General features: G+C 39.1%; 1 protein-coding gene across 2 annotated transcripts in view; it reads right to left on the reverse strand.

Moving 5' to 3' along the window:
- LOC114656944 (ral guanine nucleotide dissociation stimulator-like) overlaps nt 1-17,830 on the reverse strand; it is a 190,648-nt gene that overhangs the window by 85,141 nt on the left and 87,677 nt on the right. The window contains exon 1 of one of the 2 annotated variants that reach the window (XM_051931792.1): nt 13,333-13,522. The exons of the other annotated variant lie outside the window; for it this stretch is intronic. Coding sequence (XP_051787752.1) covers nt 13,333-13,428 — 96 coding nt within the window. The 5' untranslated portion in view covers nt 13,429-13,522. Of the gene's footprint in view, nt 1-13,332; nt 13,523-17,830 lie in introns of those variants that run through there. 2 annotated transcript variants of the gene reach the window in all.

The following is a 17,830-nucleotide window of genomic DNA, read 5'->3' on the forward strand; positions in this document are numbered from 1 at the left end:
TACAGAATTCCTTTCCAAAAGGTGTGAGTAGAAGGTTGCTTAAGCTTGGAAGCTTCAACTACTGGACAGTGTTGTGTTTTAGTCAGAGTTATTCATAGGTTTATATTTATTTTGCATTTCTGTATTTTCTTTGTTGTAAAGCATGTTTTGCATGTGTTTATTGTATTGTATGTGTGTATTGTTTATCCCTGCTGAATTTAGCATTTTTTGTTAATATTGCTTTGTGTGTTTATTATTTAGTATTGATGCGCTGTGTTTCTCGGTTCTCTTATGTTGCTTGTGTTTTGTGGGTGGAACCCTCCAAGAGGCAGAGGCACGTATGTTACCAGTGAAGGACCGCCTTCAGCCTATATATTGTGAGACTAGGGAGTGGATCCTTTAGTGGATCATTAATGTCTAGCACGGGTGGGCAGATTCAGTCCTGGAGGGCCGCAGTGGTTGCAGGTTTTTGTTCCAACACAGTTGCTTAATTAAAAAACAATCCTTGTCAATTATTTAATTTCATGGCATGTTAGTGCTTTAACTGTGCCATGTCAAGTCATTCTCATATCCTAGATTTTTTTTTCCTTTATAAGGATATCATCCAAATGATTTGAAGTCTAAAACAGACGAGTTATTCTCAGTGCTTCACTTTTTTCTCTTCACTTTCCTTCCAAATATTTAATTAAACCCAATAGCGCATGATAAATCCACACAGGTGTAAATGGAAACAAGCGAAATGGTTTCTTTTGTCATTTGCATCTTATTGCTAATAAGGAGCCATTAAAAACAAAGACTACAGCTGTTTAAGACTAAAATAAGCAATAAGGGCTCAAAATCTTAACGAGCGAGACAACTAAAGTGAAGCAGAAGTGTTACAAGAGCAGTAAGTGCTTTTTATTAAGCAATTGGGTTGGAACAAAAACCTGCAGCCACTGCGGCCCTCCTGGACTGAATCTGCCCACCCCTGATCTAGAGAGTGCTGTTCTCATATTTAATTTCCGGCTTCTTAGAATTTCTTTTTCTGGTTTTGGATTTGGAGTATAGGATTGCAGAGTTAGATTTATTAGGCAAAGCCTTTTCAGTTTTTGCATTTTTACCTTGAGTTTATTTTGTGTTCTTCTTTTGTTTATTTTAATACATGCCATCATTTATAAAGATTTTTGAATTGGACTTGTCTGTCAAGCCAGGAATTTTCACAGTTCTTCTCCCTTGTGTGTTTTTTGTACGTTTTGGAACATTTACAGATACATTTTGAATTTTTGAAAGCAGATCCCCTTTTGAGGCCTGTTTAGGTCACAACTTGCTTGTGGAGGTTTGGGTCAGGCAATTTCTGGGAAGAATAAGGAGGACCCAGGCCTGTTTTACTGGTCTTTTAGATGCTTCACACTTTTCACCATTTTCATAGCATGGTAATCATGACACACTGATTGAAAGGTTACCTCTGGCTAAGATTAAGAAGAACCTAAAGGAAGGAGTTACCTTGTGGGAAAGAAGGTCCTGACTGTGGGATGCTAGATGGATCAGGCAGGGTCTTACCATATAACAATGCCTACTCAATCATTTTGGTACAATAGGCGGCACTATCCACCTTGTACAGTGAGGAAAAATAACAATAGTATTACATAGAATGTGTGCATGAAATTACATTTATAAAATAATTAATGAATAAGGTAAAAGTCAGAGACTCTACGCATTGATGCAGTACCCCAGTACATACCCCCCACATCAACAGCCCCTAAGCACAGTAAGGGAACTTAAGAGAAAATAGACACACTATTAATGCAAAGCCCAGGCCCAGTGAAAAGTGGAAATCCACCATCTCCACGGCAACAGAGGCCAGTGTTTTAAATGACAATGCAGCTACTTTCACTTTCTTGCTTTCATACTACAAGGATGGCAAGGGGAATTCTGAGGGGATTCACTGGCACCAAAAAGGGAAAGTACACAGTCGGGTGCAGAGCAGAGGAAAGTGGTCGTTGAAATGGCAATCAGTGGATAAATAATATGAACTGCATATTAAATACAAATATCTACATTTGTTTGGATCACTGACATCCATTAGGATAAGATGGGCACTGTACAATATCAGGACTGACAAATATGAGGCTCTTAGTCTTTGCTTCTTAGCAGTAGGAAGAAAGCCTTTAAGGTAGGCAGCCCAGCAGCAGCTGCCAATTTTAGCTCCATTCCCAATTCCCTTTGGAGACTTAAGAAGATGAGTCCACCTGCATGCTGTCCACAGATGTGATTTGCAGTTTAATGTCCATACTGGTATGGTTATGGGTTTGAATTCTCAAGACATATGTCACTGGCTTGTGAAAGTATGGATCTAGGTAGGCACTTGAATAAAACCACTACTGACGGTTTATAGCGTTCTAATGTTATGTGTACAGAGTACAGTGAAATTTTTACTTGCATGTCTTAGTCATCATACATCATACATATATATACACATATATATGACACAAGCTTCTAGAAGGACTGAGAGTGCAAAAGTTATTTGAACTGCGTACAAAAAGACAATTTCCCCTCGGGGATAAATAAAGGGTACCAAATACCAAATATAATGTCATTCCCAACTGAAAGAAGTTTGACTAAAAACCTTCATCAATACAATGAAATCAAATGCCACTGTTGTCATCCTTTGTCACGTATTATGTTATTTAACCCTTCTCTGATGCTTCTTTGTCTTTCACTTAGAGAGCATCCAAACTTGATTGGGCTGATCATGTGACCCTGAACAAGGCTCCACTCCTACTGACACAAAAGGAGGTGGTCTTCACCTGTAAAGCACACTCTGTTCCCTACTGAAATGTGTTGTATTTAGGTAAGACTTTGATTTTTTTGTACCATGCATTTAAAGCACTTTGGGTTATGACCATGTCACATTAAATGACTTTTCCAGTGATTTTCAATTGCAGACTTTATTTACTTAATCTTAGCGAGTAGGGGGCAGTGATTACCACTTGTGTAGTCTGACAGCTTCTGTGACTCACTCCAGCTCGTCCATCAAACATGTTTGACTTTGTCTTTAGTCATAGAGCCAGGCTGTATGTGTATGACAGTTGACACCAGTGAATGCTCATATGGAAGTGCATTGCATATAAAAAAAAAGTGACGAGGAACAAAGAATGTGAGTGTTTTGGACCTTAAAGACTGAAGAGAGACTCATCAGTCTGATGTCTTGTATTTTATGTAACACGACATTAACCAGATCTAACTTGGAGTCAAAAAACCCAAAGTGAAAAAGCGAAACCTGAAAGACATAAACTTACTTTTTTTTTGATATCCGTAAATTCAGTCAACTAAGTGACCCCAGGATTCGAACTTTTTACCGTGTAACTCATAGCACTACTTCATTTGTAACCTCTGATGAAGCAGCTAGCAACTGCATAGCAACCAGTAAGCAAAAGTATGCAAAGCTGCAAAACAATTTGGCATTGCAGGGGAACACAGTTACATACGTATATCAACATACTGTAACAATCCTGATTTAAAAATGAAAGTTAGGAATGGCTACATTGACCTCAAAAACACATTCTTGTGAAAAAATAGCCAATCTTTTAAAGTTCAGAAATATCCTAAATGTCAAAAATGTGTCAAAAATATCTTTCAAGGGAGAGAAAACTCTGACTAAAAGGACAAGCCCAATGAAGAATATTTACAAATAAAGAATTTATTTCCTTTAAACAAAAGAAGAACAAAAAGAGCAAAGCAAGGGAAAATTATGACTAAAATAACAAAAAATGATGCAAAAATTGGTATCTTTAATGTTATTTGTAAGCCAGCATCATTAACCAGGCTTATATTTAAATGTCCTTTTTATGTCCTTCTTGTTTAGTTGTGGTCATTTTGTTATTCCATCCGTCCTTCAATTGGCAGCAGTCTAAGCAAAGATGCTTAGATGTCTCTTCTCCCCACAACCTCCTCCAAATCCTCCAGGGGGCTACCAAGGCATTGGTCTACCCCAAGGTCTCCTCCAGGTTGGACATTCCCAAAACACCTCTGCAGGGAGGCATCCTAATCAGATGCCCTAACCACCTTAACTGGCTCCTTTTGATGTGGAAAAGCAGGCCAAATCCAGCCACTCAAGTGAAACTAGATTACCTTTCAGTGCACCTCCTCTGGGCTGGCTCTCCCTTAGTCTAGCTGTTTTGCCGGAGTGGATCACTACACCTAAAAAGGCAATACAGGGCAAACAAGTCCAGTCCAAAAAACAATCGCAAAATACAATAACCAGTAGCAAAAATTCAGAAAAAACAGAAAATCCAATAATACTCACAATAGCACTTAATCCATAAACCTCAATTCCAAATAAATAGGCAGAGGGTGGTCCTCCAGCGGATTATCTTGGTGGCCCTGCCCCTGATATTCTTTTTTTAAGGGGACAGGGCACACAACTGAACATAAATACATGTAATACACGTAACTAATAATAAAATAATATTCAAAACATCACATTAGAGGACCAAACACATTACTAATACCAAAATATACAAACTTATATTTGACAAACAATAAAAATATTAAAGTAAACTTTACTTGAGCATGGCTAAACTCTAACACCTGGATTTTTTAACCAAAAGCCCATTTTCTCTATCGCCAAAACCAAGGATTGGAAATCAAAAAACTCAAAGTCAGAAAACAAAGCAAAGATTCTGATAAACCAGAAAAGGACACACCAACAAGGAAAAGTTCAATTATCCAGTCTCAGACACCAGGAAATGTGCGGAGCTGACCTTTATAACCCTGACCCCCCAATGCTACATATAGCTTGGCTGAAGACTAGTGATGGGCACTTTGACTCACTTTACTGATATGATTCTTTTGAACTACACAATTATGTGAATCAATTCATTTGCTTCATATGATTCATCCACAACAAAAAAGAAAACATTTCAGTTCACCCTTGAATTAATTGCAAATTAATTATTTAGGTATAATATTTGTTTATTAAAATTTATTAAACATGCTGATAATTCATATTGTATAATATTTACCTCTTTGAAAGCTCAAAGCATGAAAATGCATAATTAAAAGTGAACAAAAATTGTGCAACTCATTCAGGGGAACTGATTTTGTGCTTAACTTTGTGAATCAAATGAATGACAATCATGTGACTCATCCTTGGTTAATGATTCAGTTCAAAGTCAAAAGAATCAGTGAATGAAATATGCTTGGTGCATTCAATAAACTGTAACACGTATGCACAAATGTAAAGTCAATATTTGAATAATACTTTTATAAGGTATAGTTCTGGTGATTTTTTTGATATTCAATTTTTGAATGTATGATAGGATATAAACATATTAGTTTAATATTATATATGTGTTTATATGCTCTGTTTAAAACAATTGCAATGACAAATTGTACAAAACAGACAATTAAAACATTTTAATCTAGATGTGTTGATTCTGCATTGTACTTGTATGATGAATAAGAGAGTAATAATTCTTTGATAATTCTTTGCATTTATATAGCGCTTTTCTCACTACTCAAAGTGCTTAGCAATTGCAGGTTAAAGACCCAACAGAGCAGAGTCCCTTTTGGCATTTTGTTACGGGATTCGAACCGGCAACCTTCCAATTGCCAGTACAGATCCTTAGCCTCAGAGCCACCACCACCACCAGAGTAATCAGTGGCAGAGTTCTCATTCTCTGATAATGATTTAGTTCTACCTAGGAAGAATCCTAATCGAGATGTACAAAAATTAATCCGAAGGACGGTGCTTGCACGTGCACTTCAAACATTTAAATGAAAGATGCTGACAGCACCACACAAACGCTTCAGCACTCCTGTTGGGATATACTAAATCGATTTGTTTGTGCTTACAAATCGATTCCCAAGATTCCCTGAAAAAAGTCGTTCAAAAAGAACAAATTGTTTGTGAATCGTCCGTCACTTCATCACCCACAGCAACCACTACATCAGTACTGCAAAAACGGGTGTTGTGGATAGACGCAAAATCTTTATAGGACGCTTAAAACAGAAACCCCAAAAACAAATAGCAGAAATGAAGTCAGAGAGTAACAGAACTCTTGAAAAAAGAAGTGAAAATAAAGCTAGCAAAAAACTGACGACTATCCAAGATTGAGACACTGGTTTTGTACCTAAACTGTTTTCTTACCCCTCTTATTTGCCCCTCACAGCCTCACTTCCTTATTGTCCTTATTTCTAAAATAAAAAGCATCCTTCTGGACAAGCTTTTCCATCTGCTTTCAACATCTACAGTAAAGAGGAAGTTCCATAAGCCTGAAAGCGAAAGTTAAGGATAACTGAGAAAACAAAACAAAATTAAGTGCAGAGTCTACACCTGGATGTGTGGATCACTCAGTATGACTTCTGCTTTTGGGGTTGAGATGAGAAAAGTCAAAATGCAAACTTCAAACTGCAACAACGCCACTTTCATGTCTTAGAAGAGACGTGTCAGCACTCAGAAATCTGTGCGTTTGCACTTCTGAATGCCAGGAAATTAACTTCTTGTTTATAAAAAACAGAAAATAAAAGAATGGCAGACCCAGTTTTATGTAATATAGTGACTAAATGACTATTTTCACTTTGCAATTTAATCCCTTGAATTTCTTTTATCATCATCAGTGCCCAGGTATTTAGTGCCATTTTTTTTCTTTACCCTTTTCCATTAAGACCATGTTCTTTTTTTTTTAAATTGCCCATTGTGGTGCCTTTCACCACACGAGTCTGCTAATCCTCCGATCTTAAAAGAAAACTAAAATGAAGACTTAGTTGAAATGCCACACATGTCCAGCAGCCACTCTGAAAAGTTCAAGGAGGCAATTTTCTAGGTCAAGTATTTACAATTTCATATGATGGCCTTTGACTCAAACATGATATAACAGATCACTGAGCCAACACACTTGAATGGGAGGCAGCGAGTCTGGATGGGCCTTAGCCGTTAGTCTCTGAATGGAAGCATGTCCCCTGCTACCCCGTCCATAGCTGGTGCCCACCTTACGCCTGTGATGCTGAACTCAAACAGCCAGTGACAAAATGGATGGATGTTACATGTGCATAGTTAAGAAAGCTGGAAAGACTCATTTAAACAGTATCCACTGTATAGTTCTTTACATAGTTATGGAACAGTACATAGAGATGGCCTAGGTCCATGGTATATAGGAAATTTAAATGAACACTTGGCTACCCCTAAGAGTCACACCAACTTGTGTTTTACATATTTTCAATTAATGTACAATATATGGTTAATATGTTATGTATATATATTACACTAGCAAAATACCCATGCTTCACAGCGGCGAAGTACTGCTTTAAAATTTTTATTAAGAAGAAAATAAACCTTTTTAAACTGAGGTAAAATATACCAATAATTATTTGTTAAGGATCTCTTTGTATACCACGTTGTCAGTTCGGCCCTCCGGTTGTAATATGACTAAGCTGTGCGCTGAGCTTACTCTATAGTTGGCCATGTGAAAAGCAATCGTGCCTCAAATCAATGCCAACCTTTTGTAGGGTCTGTCCCAGAGACTTATTAATTGTCATTGCGAAGCAGAGCCTTACTGGAAATTGGAGGCATTTGAATTGAAATGGGTTTTATCGATAACTTCGCATCCAGCTCGTAAGAGTTTAAACATTCATAAACATCAAAGTGCCCACTACTCAAATCGTCACCTGTGAATCTAAGATGTTTAACAGGCATTGGCGGTTGTCCAAAGGTATAAAATATTTGGCAATTTCAGTACACTTGAAAGTAACAACCGAACAATTCAGTGGCAGCCATCAACTCACATGCAGAACCATAGGTGAAGGGCTTAAGCGTTTCACTCTTCTAGTGCTCCTGTGTAGTATAATTATCTCCTGTACCGTCATCAGTCCACACCTTGAACCTGTCCCAGTCATTCAATACATAAGACACAATGTTCCTCTGGATATCAAGAGTGAGCCTGATATGGCCGTGCAATATGTAACACAGAGAATGGAAAAGGCAGTCGCCATCTCCGGGCATGGAAACCACTCGGTAAGTGACAGTTCTTTGATTGTTGGTGATCACCTCAATAGACATGTTAATGGGGTACGGTTGGAACGATAAAGGAAATGGGTACCTGAACAATGTAAACTAAGTCTAAAATACCTACACAATAACTATAATCGTAATAAACGAAAAATAAAACAGCGGAGAAACCGTGTATTAAATAAAAAGGCTGCAGTTATCAGCAGGGAGACGTGAATACCGTGGCGAAGCAAGGAAGGGAATGAAGAGACCGGAGCGACGGACGGCCTTATATAGGCATGCAGCCAACTATGTGGGAGGCGTGGGGATGGGGGACCCAACGCCACCTCACACGGCGACCGAGCTGCAGGCTATGGACGTATATATGTACATAAGTAGGATTCAGTTAGCGTTGGGAACCCGTGTACCAAATTTCTTGAAGATGGGCCCATAAGTAACAAAGACCATTGGAAAGTTCAATATGGCAGCCGACAGTGGAGTCATACCACCGAAATAAGTACGTACATCAGTTTTGGTTAGTGCAGGCAAGCCGTCTACCAAATTTCGTGAAGATGTGGCCATAAATAAGAAAGTTTAACATGGCGGATGTTGTCGACCATTATGACCGTTACGCGTAGAATTTCTAAATGAAACCTGCTTAACTTTTGTAAGTAAGCTGTAAGTAATGAGCCTGCCAAATTTCAGACTTCTAACTACACAGGAAGTTGGAGAATTAGTGATGAGTGAGTCAATGAGACAGTGAGGGCTTTGCCTTTTATTAGAATAGATAATATTCATTATTAATTATTATTATTAATAATATTAATTACATAATGTTATATTATATATAACATATTACAATATATGTTAATATAGCATCTTTAACTGTATACACAATTACAAACTAATTTACACTGCCTATGAAAAGTACTCTCCCCTTGGAAGTTTTGACATTTTATTGTTTCTACAACATTGAATCACAATGAATTGAATTTGGCTTTTTCATAATGATCACAGAAAAAGACACTTTAATGTCAAAGTGAAAACAGATCTCTTCAAAGTCAGTCAGTCATTGTCCAACCTGCTATTTTTTAACACAGGGTCACGGGGGGTCTGCTGGAACCAATCCCAGCCAGCACAGGGCGCAAGGCAGGAACAAACCCTGGGCAGAGCGCCAGCCCACCACAGGACACACACACACACACACACACACACTAGGGACAATTTTAGCATCGCCAATGCACCTAACCTGCATGTCTTTGGACTGTGGAAGGAAACCCAATCAGACACAGGGAGAACATTCAAACTCCATGCAGGGAGGACCCGGGAAGTGAACCCAGGTCTCCTTACTAAAAGGCAGCAGCACTACCACTGCACCACTGTGCTGCCCTCTCTTCAAAGTGGTCTAATTTAATTACAAATATAAAACACATATTTAATAAAAAAAATGTTTAATAATATTTGATCACATAAGTATTCAGCCACTTTAATATGACACCCCTCAATCCTCACTGGCGTAGCCAGTTAGTTTTATAAGTTAAGAGAATTGGTTTAATGGAGGTCACCAGTGTGGGGTTTCACTTGATGTTGAAGGGCCAACTTGTGGTGAATCAGTATGGTGTAGTAACCTATGCAATAAATAGAAAAGAACACAACCAGTAACTTCACAAAAAGCCGAAGTCTAAGGATAGAGATAATTCCCAAGTCACTGAATATCCAGCTAAAGCAGTCATTTGTGATGGAAAGAATATGGCAGAGCTGTAAATCTGCTGTCCACAAAAACTAAACAAGGCAAATGAGGAAGGCCACCAAGAGACCTCTGAGAACTGTGGTGGAGTCACAAGCTACAGTGGTTGAAATTGGAGAGACTGTGCAGACAACAGTTGTGCCCAGGGGCTTCATCAGCTGCAACTGTTTGGGCAACTGGCAAAGAAAAAAAAAACATACTGGACATCCCAGCAGAAGAAACATGGGAGACTCTGAAGTCCGATGAAATAAGGTACTATAGTCTTGTGAGCTTTTTGGCCATCAGACTAAACTCCATGTTACACTGCATATTATCACAATTGGATATCCCTACCATGAAGCATTGTGGTGACAGCATCAGTCTGTGGGGATACTTTTCTGCAGCAGGTCCTAGGAAGGCTTGTGAGGATAAAATGAATGCAACAAAATATGGGGAAATCCTGGAGGAACACCTGATGGAGCCTGTCAGAAACCTGTGTGTCAGGAGAAGACAATGAGCCCAAGCATAAAGCCAAAGTTACACAGGCATGACTTCAAAACAACAATGTGATTGTCCTGGAGTCAGAGTCCAGATCTCTGTCCAATGGAGAACTTCACAAAATGACACCTGACAGAGCTAAGCAGTTTTAGGAAGCACAATAAAAACTTGAAAGCTAATTGAGAAAGAGAAACCTGAGCACACAGACCCAAGGCTGTCATCTGCCAAATATTGACTTAAAGGGGGTGAATACTTCTGAGGTCAATTATTGTGTGTTTTCTATTTGTAATTAATTTAGTTAGTATTACGGAAATCTGCTGTCACTTTGACATTAAAGAGTCTCCTCTCTGTTAAACAGTGTCAAAAAAGCTAAATTCAATCCACTGTGATTCAATGTTGTATAAAGTAAATTAATTACTATTACTATTATAATAACAATAAAACAGGGAAACTTCGCAACGTGGTGAATACTTTATATAGGCAATGTATATAATGTGACACTATGCAAGCCAGCAAGGTGGTCCGTGGGTGAAAAGGAGAAGGATGAGCATCAAATGGTGCAGTGATAAGAGATGGACCCGTAATGAAACCACAGTAATGATATGGTGGTTTAAGGGCTTAAGTCCTTGTGTTTCCATGAAGGGAGGCAGGCAGATACAAGTGTTTCCTCACTCAGAACACATTGTGACCCAGAAGTAGCTATACTTTAAGATTGATACAGGTGCAAATAGACCTGCATCTGCCAAGAAACAATTCTGGTAGCTGGGCCACTGGGTGTTCTGGGTGAGGGAGTTTCTGGCCCCACAAACGTCTCCACCATGGAATGTAAAGCTGTGGATTGAGCAGAGTAACTCTAAGCTTAGAGATGGACAAAGGCTCCTTCTGAAAGGGAGGTGGTGCACCCAGAAAGATGGAAACTGGTGATGAATGGGAGATTGTTTGATATAGTAGTAGTCACCTTGTGAAACTCTTACATGAATGTCCCATCTACATGCAACTTGCCACTACTCTCCAGTGATTTGATTAAAAAATGTATCAGTAAATGGGAATTTGCCTCGTGGGATGCCAATTATTTGTATTTCCTCTGCCGTAATATCAGTATATAATTACCTTGATATTTTTTTACAGTTGAAGTACAGCCCAGAGAGGTAAATTGCACAACTAGTCTGAGGTGAACACCATACTGATGCTGATTTGGGTTGCGCGGTATACCAGTATTTTAAACATACCAAAAAATGTAAACGGTTGTCACCAGCATTTCAGCCTCTTTAGTTCAGGAAGTAAACGTCATTTTTCTACCCCTCCCCCCTACCATCGACGAGCGGGAGACTACACGGGTAAAAAAACGTGCCTCGAAACACTCGAGACCCCCAGCTTGGACGCACGTGGGACTAGAAAATGTGAGGTAGATGGGACCACCCCACCTACGTTCTGAATGTTCTAATTGAGAAGCACCGCGGAGAGCGGCACCATGACGTATTTGATGTGTCTGGTGTAGTTATCCGCTATTTCCTTTGAAACAATTTTGGCACCGGTACTTAAGTCCGAAAGCTGGTATCGATATTTAAGTCGGTATTTCAGTACCGATCCAACACTAATGCTGGCGCAGTATACGTTTGGTTTTTGGGCTCATGGACCGGCCATTCAACTTTATGGACACGGTCGACCTGTACAGCTAGGTCCAGTGAGGCAGCAACACTTTATGTCTTCCCACTATTTACCTTTCCTTTATGTTCAGGTTATCCAATAATCGTCATATTTGTGATAAAGAAGTCTGTTTTTGGCTCTTTTGTTGCAGGTAAAGGTGGCCCACAGTGCTGCCCTGTCACAATTCTAACACTCCGTAAGGGGCTAATCAAGCACAGGCATAGGAAGGAAAGCTAACATTTGTACTTTGCATTGAAACGCAGCACCCACCTCTTCCCTCGCCCTAAAAGTGATTATTTTTATTGTATATACAATAAAACAAAATCATTTACAATTACACCATGTCACAGGAATGAACATTTATCTCTATCCACTTGCTTATTTATATAATGCCCTTAATGATTCACACCATTATAAAAAGATTTTTATTATAGGAAATTTACTAGACCATCATGGGAGTAACTGCAGCTTTGGTAATATCCATCCAACAGTCTTTATTTACGCAGACCAATCCTTATTTTACATTTTTATAGAACACCTTTATACCTAAAGCGCCTTCAGAAACTGTGCCTTATAGAAGGTGATTTCCTTTATTGATTTCTAAGAAAAGCACTATATAAAACACTTTAAGTAAGGTTATGCCAGGTTTGCTTTTCCATGAGAAAAAGAATCCAGCAGTTCTGTGACTGGACCCCGGAGTCCCCTTCCAGGTGGGCTATACCTGGTATGCCAAGTACGTAGGAAAAGAAGAAAAAAATCTGTGCCCCTCACCCAGCACATCTTATACAGCTCCTTTCTGTCCGTGCAGACAGCAGTTCTACTGTAAAGTGCTCTTGGATTGACAAAATCCTTGCTCTGTCGAAGACGCTCAAGATTTTGTTTTATAAAGGGATTTGTTCAAATACTTAGTATGGAAGGCACTGTATAAACCAAACTTTCCTAATTATGTTTCATAAATCGCCCACCATTTGAATACACTATTTCTAACTATAAATCATTTGTCATGTAATTTACTGTGGGGTGATCACTATAAAAGACGCTATATAAGACAATCGTTGGTTGAGTGTTATACCACAGGTCTTCTGATCAGAGTGGTTGATGACTGATAGGCCCCGCTCACCCCGTCGTTTCCCCGACCCTCTAATCGCCTTAATCGGGCTCAGAGGATGGATGGACGTTTACATTTACGAATGGTGATTGTGCCCCCTGGCATGTCCCCCTGCAGTGGGGCGCCCAACGTGCCGACGGCTGAATGGTAATACGAGGCACCTGCAGCAGCCTCCCCATCACCGGTCCTCACGTCGGCGGTTATGTGAGCACAGCCAGGCGGATGATCCGAGATCGCTAGATATTGTTTAAACCACCTATTCAGAGGAGACTCGTGTGACGTATCGTGAAAAAAAAGAAAATTAAAAAAATCACCACGTTGATTCCATTCTTTCCACACCCCACCTCCACAAGGAGAAAGCGGCGGACACGAGAAGGAAAGAAACGAAAAGAAGCCGCGGAGTCTCACCAGGTCTTCCAGTATGGAGACTGGAAAATCAAACATGCACATCTTCACCGGCTGAACCAGGGCTTTCTGCAAGCTGAAGAAGGACTTCCCCTCCATTTTCGGCCGCTCTGTCTCATCGTGTCTGCATGAGACCGAATGCAGTTAAACCTGACATCCCCTCCCTCCCGTCCAAGTGGCAGCCCCCTGATCTTAAGGGATTTCCCGTCAGTCTCGAAGACGCTTAGGCGCTGCCTGCTTTCTTCAAGCGTGCGGTTACTTGCATGGAAACGAAGGCACGTAGACTGCCGGCAGAGGAGCGCGCGTACAGAGTTTCTGATTGATCGGCACAGCAGGATGGGGAAGGGAAATAAGAAGAAAAAGGGGACGACGGCCAAGACCCCTCCGTCAACGGGTTCAAAGGGGATTATATACTCAACAGGCTGCATCCTCTCCTTCTCCTTCTGAAACTTTACCCACTTTTATACGGGGTCACAATAGTAGTTCTCAACCTTTATTCTTCCAAGGCCCCCCAATGAACTATTAGAATACGTGAGGGCCCCCTCCATGATATGCCCCCTCTTGTTCTTTTCTTGCATTCTTGGGAAAGCTGCCTGTTTCTGAACTTAAATTTTAACAAAATCATATTTGTTGCTAGTGCTATTACACTGCCACAAAATTAAGGATCTGTTTCAAAAACGGCTTGTACGTTTTATTAAAGTTTACTAGTGCCTGAACATCTTAATCATAATTTACATTTTTTTTAGGGATAAATAATAACCAGTGTTCACCCCAATGCAGATTTTGTAACTGCAGATATTTTTTGAAAACAAAAGCGACATGCTTACTTGGCTTAAGGATTCCTTTTTAAATTTTGCAGAAAATTACTACTTATTTATGAAAAAAAGTAATTTTTAAAGTACAAAACGAATCACTGCAGACTTTGTGACTTAATTACAGGAGCTAATTCGTTATTCTGTGGATGCAGCACTGGAGCTTCTCTATTACTGACAGCAACATTTAACAAAGGTGAAAAAGACAAGAGGAATTACTATTGGAAAGCAAACAGTCAAAGATCTGCAGATATTGTCATACTAACAGCAAATGAACAGGATCTTCAAGAGCGACAAATCATGTTAGACAAAAGCAGAAAAGACCACAGTTTATTCATAAACAAATATAAGACAAAATTCATGTTGATGGGGAAACTATAGGGCGGAAAGAAATTTGGATGGAGAGAAACTAGAATGTGTAGACAAGTTTGTTTACTTGGGTTGCCTGAAGGACAACAATTCCTCAAAAGAAATCAAGAGAAAAATGGCTGTTACTCAGAGGTCTTTTGCAGCATGGAATACAATTTGGAAAAGTAGCAATATCTCAGTGAAAGTCAAAATAAAATACTGGTATAAATGTGTGTGTTCTCTACATTACTTCATGCCTGTAAAACATGGACATTAAAAAAGGACATTTATAGATTGAATGTGTTTGAAATGAGGAAGATTCTGAAAATCGGATTGAGACAAAAGGTGACAAATGAAAGAATCTGAAAGGACCTTAAAATGAGAAAGAACTATTTGTGAAGTTGTTAAGGAAAGGAAGTTGGGTCTGTGGATGGGAGATGAGAGGCTAGTTGGAATGATGATAGAGAGAAAAAGTAATTGTGAAGCGCGAATAGGAAGATCAGCAAAGAGATGGATTGATGACATCAAAGTATGTTCTTTGGTAATTAAAATAGCTAAGGAAAGAAAAAGATTCTGGAAACCATCTGGAACAGAATGAAAAGCACCATCACCCTCCACAGTTCCTAGATGGATTACAGAAGATCTCTGGATTTGGAAATGCAAATACATTTTTCTATCCACATACAACAATCAAGTCGGGGAAAAGTACAAAAAAATCTTGTGGAGTAGTGGCCAGCCATGACACCTTTACAGCTTTAAAAAGTGAGTGTCGCGTGTAGTCGACCTACCATCTCCTTCGTGAGACTGTCATTTCTGGCATCATGCTGAAATGCTAAATCTCTATGGCAGTGTGGCATGTCACCTTCTTTTAACTGCAAACAGTCCGGAAAAAAGATAAGAAAAGTACCATGGAACCCTTCTTATCCCTTTAATCTGTTTTTAACATTTGACTTGTAAGCAGTCTCTCTTTTTTAAAACAGAAAGAGAAATATTTCTATTTCTTGATGCTTAATCAGTTAAACCTTTTTTTCCTTGGGTTACAATACACTGGAGAAAAAAGGAAAAAGGAACCGTGAGATTAAATTAAATGTCTTTTAAGAATAATCTGCTCTGTATATATAAAATCCTAAGCCTAAAAGTGCAATGATTTTATTTCATGTTTTTTGTCATGCTTTAAATTGGGCATATTTTAAAACCTACATACTGTATATATGTTTGGCATCATTCTTTTCCAAATCTTTCTAACTTTAATGTGATGTTGTTAGATTTTCAGATTCTTATTCCGTTTTTAAATTGCAAACTAAAAAATATCAAGAATTCTAATAAAATAATAAAAGACAAAGAGTAGGACAGCTGCTGTACAGGCTTTTAAATGTTCGAAGTGCCGCATGAGATGCAGATCAAGCCAGCATCTGATCGAGCAAAGAGGAGGTAAAAAAAAAACTGTACTTGTTTCCCATTGTATCATCGTTTAAGAGGTGGTTTCGGAGGAGCGACCGTGTCTCCTTGGAGTGCGTTCAGCCCCCCTCTTCACAACACGAGCGGCAGAGACGCGAAATGGCTGGCACGTAGCGCAGGCTATGGGGGTTGGCAAGCAAAGTGAGCAGGGGGCAAACCCCCTAGTAAATAATATATAAAGAATAATAAATAAACAACAGTTAATACAAAATAAAAAAATTATTGTGAGCAGCCTGTTCCCATTCTAACTACAGGCTGGTAGCTGTGGTGCATTGTGCTGCATTGATTCACATGAGTGGACACAGAAGATACACTTCAATATGGAAGACTATTTGTGCTAAAATTAAATGCAGTTCAATGTGTTAACTACATTGCAATCATATGCATGTGGTGCATTTCATTTTGGCAATTAATGTCAGTAAATGTAAAATATTACACATAGGAAGTAAAAATGTTAGGTTTGAATACACAATGGGCGGTCGGAAAATTGAGAGTACACCTTATGAGAGGGACTTAGGTGTCGTAGTGGACTCTAAGCTATCGACTTCCAGACAGTGTTCAGAAGCCATTAAGAAGGCTAACAGAATGTCAGGTTATATAGCGCCTTGATGTGTGGAGTACAAGTCACAGGAGGTTCTGCTCAAGCTTTGTAACACACTGGTGAGGCCTCATCTGGAGTACTGGGGGCAGTTTTGGTTTCCAGGCTACAAAAAGGACATAGCAGCACTAGAGAAGGTCCAGAGAAGAGCGACAAGGCTGATTCAGGGCTACAGGGGGTGAGTTATGAGGGAAGATTAAAAGAGCTGAGCCTTTACAGGAGATGAAGAGGTGAAATGATTGAAGTGTTTAAAATTATGAAGGGAATTAGTCCAGTGGATTGAGACTGTTATTTTAAAATGAGTTCATAAAGAACACGGGGACACAGTTGGAAACTTGTGAAGGATAAATTTCACACATAAACATTAGGAATTTTTTCTTTACACAAAGAACAATAGACACTTGGAATAAGAGACCAAGTAGTGTGGTAGACAGTAAGACTTTAGGGACTTTCAAAACTCGACTTGATGTTTTTTTGGAAGACTAGGGGGCTTCGGCCCCTGCTTGCTTCACTCGCCAACCCCTGTGTTTGGTTAATTGAATATACAATTTAAAAAAATTTTTTTTCTTTGGAATTGTTTCAATATCATTATTTGCACTTTTACTTTAAAGCTTCATTAAAAACAATATTTTTTGGAGACACATTGTGACAACGCAACATATAACTGCCCGTGAGTGAATATTGTTTCTGTTTCTCTAATAAATAATCCGACTTTTTCTAATGTTTGTCCCTATGATTTATTGATTGTCATAACAAAAGCTATTCTCACGGTAAACTGTAAACATTTTAATACGAATGGGATATCACGATCTCCTTTGGTGTGTAATGTTATTAGCGGAATATATACATTACCTTTCTTTTTGCCTGTTAAAATTTGCATCGCTTCTCTGTGATCATCAATATACACCTGACCGAATTGTGTACTCTTTGAAATTCAACTTGTCGTTGCTTTAACTGTTCTGGGACCACAGATTCTCATAACATATGGTCCATTATTGTATAAATCCACGTTTTGTGCATTGAATGATGCGAATGCGAAAAGACTTTGTTGTCTACTCTTTGCCTTTTATTTCTGACCTTGCTTTGTCCTGCTATTTTATCAATTACACCTGGTTCTGATGATTAATCACCTTTTGTTTGCGGTAATGCGATCTTTTCTATCTTTTCTTTGATACTGTAGCGACTGACATGATAAAGTGCCACAAAAGTTTTACTTGAACAATCGCCGACTTCCTAACCCCAAACACAACTTTCTTGCACCCTCTCCAACGCCCCCCTTTACCGC

This window comes from Erpetoichthys calabaricus, chromosome 9, assembly GCF_900747795.2.
Source record: "Erpetoichthys calabaricus chromosome 9, fErpCal1.3, whole genome shotgun sequence".
In the NCBI taxonomy this organism is placed as follows: Eukaryota; Metazoa; Chordata; class Cladistia; order Polypteriformes; family Polypteridae; genus Erpetoichthys; species Erpetoichthys calabaricus.